Source organism: Charadrius vociferus, unplaced genomic scaffold (assembly GCF_000708025.1).
Source record: "Charadrius vociferus isolate BGI_N301 unplaced genomic scaffold, ASM70802v2 scaffold1746, whole genome shotgun sequence".
NCBI classification, from domain to species: domain Eukaryota; kingdom Metazoa; phylum Chordata; class Aves; order Charadriiformes; family Charadriidae; genus Charadrius; species Charadrius vociferus.
Genome location: NW_009648913.1, coordinates 191,342 through 191,923, shown reverse-complemented (window position 1 = coordinate 191,923; position 582 = coordinate 191,342). Strand labels below are relative to the sequence as shown.

The 582-nt window shown below is 66.8% G+C and overlaps 1 protein-coding gene across 1 annotated transcript in view; it reads left to right on the top strand.

Annotated features, from left to right (window-relative positions):
- Positions 1-582, top strand: part of RPL23A (ribosomal protein L23a) — a 7,582-nt gene that overhangs the window by 4,026 nt on the left and 2,974 nt on the right. The window contains exon 4 of the mRNA XM_009887242.1: positions 352-377. Coding sequence (XP_009885544.1) covers positions 352-377 — 26 coding nt within the window. The remainder of the gene's footprint in view (positions 1-351; positions 378-582) is intronic.

Below are 582 nucleotides of genomic sequence, written 5' to 3'. Positions count from 1 at the left end.
GAGCCAGCACGTTCATGGTCCCACGGGGCCGCCTGGGTGGCCGGGGGGGGAGCGGGGATGGGCCGAGAGCCACCACAGGACCTAGGGACAGAGGGAGCAGGGAGCGGCAATGTCCCCATGTCCCAGCTGTCGCCACATCCCCAGGCACAGCATCCCAGAATATTGCTGCCCCAGTGTCCCCAGGCATGGCCGTCCCCATGTCCCAGCCACCCCGAGATCCCTGAGTGTGGCTGTCCCCACACCCTGGGGTGTAGCTGTCCCCATGTCCCGGCCATCCCTGTGCACAGCTGTCCCCTTGTCCCCACATCCCAAGTGTGCCATGCCAGGGTATGGCTTTCCCCGTGTCCCCAGCCATTGCCGCGTCCCTGCACCCCGAGGTACCACTGTCTCCATGTCCCAACTGTCCCCACATCCTGAGTGTGGCATCCCAATGCACGGCCATCCCCATGTCCCACTGGTCCCCACATCCCCGAGTGTGCCTGTCCCCATGTCCCACCCGTCCCCGTGCACCTCCATCCCCGTGTCCCACCGGTCCCCCCCATCCCCACATGTGCCTGACCCCGTGTCCCACCATCCCCGTGC